Genomic DNA, 4,458 nt, shown 5'->3' on the forward strand with positions numbered 1-4,458 from the left:
TCATGGCAGCGGCAGGAGTTCAGAAACTTCAGTTTGGCATAATGCAGCTGCACGAGGACAAGCGGCACATTCAGGGAGCTGAGCCGCCTCACGAAGCTCATGCTCTTCTCGTGCCACAGCTCGAGCCTCATAAAAATATTTTCTTTGACTGACAATCCCCAACAAGTCTCTTCTTCCCCTTCTTTTTTCTATTGCCCCGTCACGTGATCATCCGGTCTCATCCAATGGACACGCGCCCTCCCTCCTCTCCTGGTCCCGAGGGCTTGTTGCGTCAAGGCTGCGGCTAGGATGTAACCGGAGGTCCGGCCGGTTACCGGGAGTCTTTGCCTCCGAGCGAGCACCGTCACTAAACGGTGCAACAAGGCAGCGCACGCGTGCTGTGACAGTGCGCGTGACTGTACATGTGAATTACCTGAGCTGTGTGTGAGCAGGAGAGCCAACGATCAGGGGAGAACAAACGCGCATCAGTTCCCCTCATTCAGCCAATGTAGCAGCTCAGCGCGCAGGACCGGACAGAGTCTGAGAGGAACGGAGGCCAGACCGGGAAAAGGAGCGCCTATGACCGCCTCCTTGGTTCTAAACCCTCGCTGGCCAGCGGAAACGGTAATGTTTGTGTATGACAACAATCTGGACGACCTGAACAAGAACATGGAGGGGCTGGTGGGCAGCGGCAACTTCGCCGCTAGCCAGTGCCGCAACATTATGGCACACTCGGCGGCCGCCGCTGCTCTGGGCGGCCACCCGTCCGGCTTGGTGCACTCTTCGGCTGGCTACTCCACAGTGGACGTGTCCGCTGCAGGTTCCAGCGAGACAGGCGCCTCTTCGGGGAAGCAATGCGCGGCCGGGCCGTGCCCGGCGGCAGCCGTACCGCACCAGAGCTCCTCGGCTGCTACCGCGTTACCGTACAGCTACTTTGGTAACGGCTACTATCCGTGCAGGATGGGGCGGGGTTCTCTGAAGTCTTGCACCCAGGCGGCGGGAGCCGCGCTCAGCTCCCAGTATATGGACACAACGGTGAACTCTGACGAATACCCGAACCACCGGGCCAAAGAGTTCGCCTTTTACCACGGCTATCCGAGCCCGTATCAGTCCATGGCCAGCTACTTGGACGTGTCGGTGGTCCAAACGCTGGGCACCGGTGAGCCTCGTCATGACACCCTGCTTCCCATGGACAGTTACCAGCCCTGGGCTCTAACCAACGGCTGGGGAGGACAGATGTACTGCTCCAAGGACCAGGGACAGGCCGGACACCTCTGGAAATCCGCTCTGGCTGGTAATTAACTGTTTTTATCCTCCTTTTAAACCTATAAAGAAACTTCGGTATGCAGAATGATACACAGGCCTACTTCTAGACAGACAACGTTTGCTGTGTGACATGTCACTAAGTATTAATTATAGACTTTTAAAGTAGCCGTTTTGATGACATGATTAATATGCTCTGGTAATCAAATACAGTCTTCATAAACTTGGAAAAAAGCTGCACAGATAATATGACGAGTTCTCCCTGCAACAGATTTAGAAGCAGTGTGCTTCACGCAGAGACTAGTGGCTGTTAATCAAAGCTCAAACAATCCCATCTGCTCTGACAGCGTTTCGTGCAACTGATGCGCAAAATATGACAAGCTGTTTGGAGCATGTAAGTGTATGATAACTAAGAGGTGTATTGTGCAGTCTTATCTGTTACTGCAGAGGACAATAATAATATTTGGATTTATCCTGCCTCCTCGTGTTCCTTAGGGAAGGGCTGTTTATTAATTAAAAGGTCATGTGCTGCCTGGTACCGTGTGACTTACTTGTTAACCTGATGATCAGCTAATTACTGGGTGACTAATGCTCATAGAGCACTGTTAACTTACAAGAATAACACTTGGCGGACAAACAATTAATTAGATCTATTAGCACAATCATTTGCGGTTTTAAAAGAAGCTCTCTACAGATCGTTCTTTATTCATCACACAGGGACACATGCAATGAAATACAAATGAGTATATCCACGCGTATACACAAACATGCACACTATATTTTAGGACAGAAGGTGCAGGTCAGGTTGAGCGTGCAGCCGCATGGTCGTGCTGCTTACAGACATCCACCATGTTGTTTGTGTGTCGTAGGATGGATGTCCAATCAGCTCCAAGCATAAAGTCGCCGTCCACCTCATTTAAGCTGCCGGCACTAAAGTCTACACAGCACGATTTAGCTTGTATTAAACTTTGCTAGGAACCGAGCAGTGTGTCCCGGTGTGCACAACTTCCCTTCAGACCGCCTTCTCTTTGTCCCTCTTTTTTTTTAAACAGATGTGGTGGCGCACCAGCACGACGGCTCGCCTTTCCGTCGGGGTAGGAAGAAGCGGATACCGTACACCAAACTCCAGCTCAAAGAACTGGAGAAAGAATACGCCGCCAACAAATTCATCACCAAGGACAAGAGGAGGAAGATCTCAGCCGCCACCAACCTGTCGGAGCGGCAGATCACCATCTGGTTCCAGAACAGGAGGGTGAAGGAGAAGAAGTTCGTGGCCAAAGTGAAGAGCAGCGCTCCGTAGCATGCAGGTTCCTGCGCTTTGGACGATTTAGTGAAGGATCTTGGTGTATTTGCGTGTTATGCATTAAATATGAACTGAGAGAAATTACAAAAAAAAAATGTGGAAAAGAACGACGTGGTACTTTTGAGGGACTGTGACTGTGCGTACCGGCGTGCGTCAACAAATGGAAGAAAATACGAATAAAAAAGGACATAAAGGACAAAATAAGATTAAAGAAAAGAACCAAACCGTCTCTTCAGAGGCGTCATGTAAATACAGCACCTTCCTGCCTGCTTTGATGTAACTGTCCTGTCTACTGTCTGTGTTTTACTGTTTGTCAGTGTTCTCCGTGCCCTGTAGCCTATAGCCCAAAACACACTATTATGCTGTCCATATTGTTTATAACGCCTGTAAACCAGTAATCAAAGTATAGTGCAACACTTAATAAACCCTTTTAATCCCGATGGAGTCTCCAGTAGGTCTTATATCTTCACATGCATTAATATGTTTACTGGTAACTTTGGAGTCGTGCGTAATATGCGTCTTGTCGTCTCCTCCGCCAAACTATGCCCGTAAAATGTGCAAACAAATCCGCATTTACTTCACAACAAAGGCTGAAAGTTGATACCCGCAAACAGCGCAGGAGGATTCTGACTTCTCGTGCAGATTAAAAGTGTTTATGAGACTGTGAATTCATATTTGGGCCAGGCCACCCTCTGGAACATCACCACAGTAACGTGATCCATTTCTTACTGTCATTCCACAGGCCTGTATAGACCCGTGTGAACAAACTTTCCCATTATTTTGACCAAGTAATAACATTCTTAACCCAAAGTGTTAAGCCGTGTAGTCAAAGCAAGGTATCACAGCATGAGCAGTAAAATGTATATCAGCGTGAGCAGAAATTACTGTAGGATATTCTTTGTCTCCCTCGTGTCAAGGTTTAATTTAAGAACTGTATCTTCCACCAGCTGCTAAACTTAGCCTCCAGTCATCAGAACAACTCAGGACTGTTTTGTAAAGTGCTGAAACCATCAGGTGTCGAGACACGGAGCGCGAGAAAGTCATACTTCTGTTTGAAAAGTGTTGAAGTAAAACATAATTACATGGAATTATTTAAACTTGATCTGTAACCCTTCAGTAGTTATACTAATGACTTAAACAGTTGCTGTCCGTTTCTGCATATTACACTGTTTACCAGTTATTCATGTGATCCAGGTAAACATGCGTTTAATCTGAAGTTGTATTGAATTACAGTAAGTGTCAAATTCATCGTTATTTCTATAGGCTAGTGGAAATGTATTACCAAAAACAAATACGGAAATATTTCCAAATCCAAATATGGATTTTGCAAATATTTATAAGCTACAGTGTAAATACAAATTTGTGACCACAAAAATCGGGCTTATTACACTACTATTTGGCCAGCTGTCAGATTCTGTTTGAGAATGTGAAATATAGCTATACTAAATAAATAAATAAATAAATGTAAAAAGAAATGCCACAAATAAGCATATTTAATGCTGTCCAACTGAAAAATTTCCCAGATTGTGTTGTGGTTATCTGGATGAAGAAATGCGGGGGGTAATATTCAAATCACTTCAGACATTTTATTGGTCCTCCTAACTTCTCAAACCAAAGTTACGCCCATGTTTACAGGGAAAATTAGGGAGATTAATTTTGTACACCTGAAGTGAGAAACTGGCAAAGACAACAGAGACATAGCAAGAAACAAAGTGCGTAATTAAAACTAGTTTTTTTTTTAAAGATGTCTCTATTATGACCTGAGCATCTTTAAATTTGATAGAATAGAGGCATTCAAATGCGCTGCTGTTTGTGGGTGCTGTGCCCGCGCGCGCGCGTGTGTGCGTGTGTGTGTGTGTGTGTGTGTGTGTGTAAGAGAGAGGGAGAGAGAGCGAGAAGAGCCCTTGACCTTG

The 4,458-nt window shown here is 46.2% G+C and overlaps 1 protein-coding gene across 1 annotated transcript; it reads left to right on the top strand.

The window, feature by feature from the left end:
* The first annotated feature begins 283 nt into the window (after positions 1-283).
* On the top strand, positions 284-3,003 carry hoxb13a (homeobox B13a). The gene is made up of 2 exons (XM_050068241.1): positions 284-1,273; positions 2,295-3,003. The coding sequence occupies exons 1-2, from the start codon at positions 559-561 to the stop codon at positions 2,540-2,542; spliced, it is 963 nt and encodes a 320-aa protein (XP_049924198.1). The 5' UTR covers positions 284-558; the 3' UTR covers positions 2,543-3,003.
* The last annotated feature ends 1,455 nt before the right edge of the window (positions 3,004-4,458 follow it).

The sequence above is a fragment of the Epinephelus moara genome, chromosome 18, assembly GCF_006386435.1.
Source record: "Epinephelus moara isolate mb chromosome 18, YSFRI_EMoa_1.0, whole genome shotgun sequence".
Classification (NCBI taxonomy): domain Eukaryota; kingdom Metazoa; phylum Chordata; class Actinopteri; order Perciformes; family Serranidae; genus Epinephelus; species Epinephelus moara.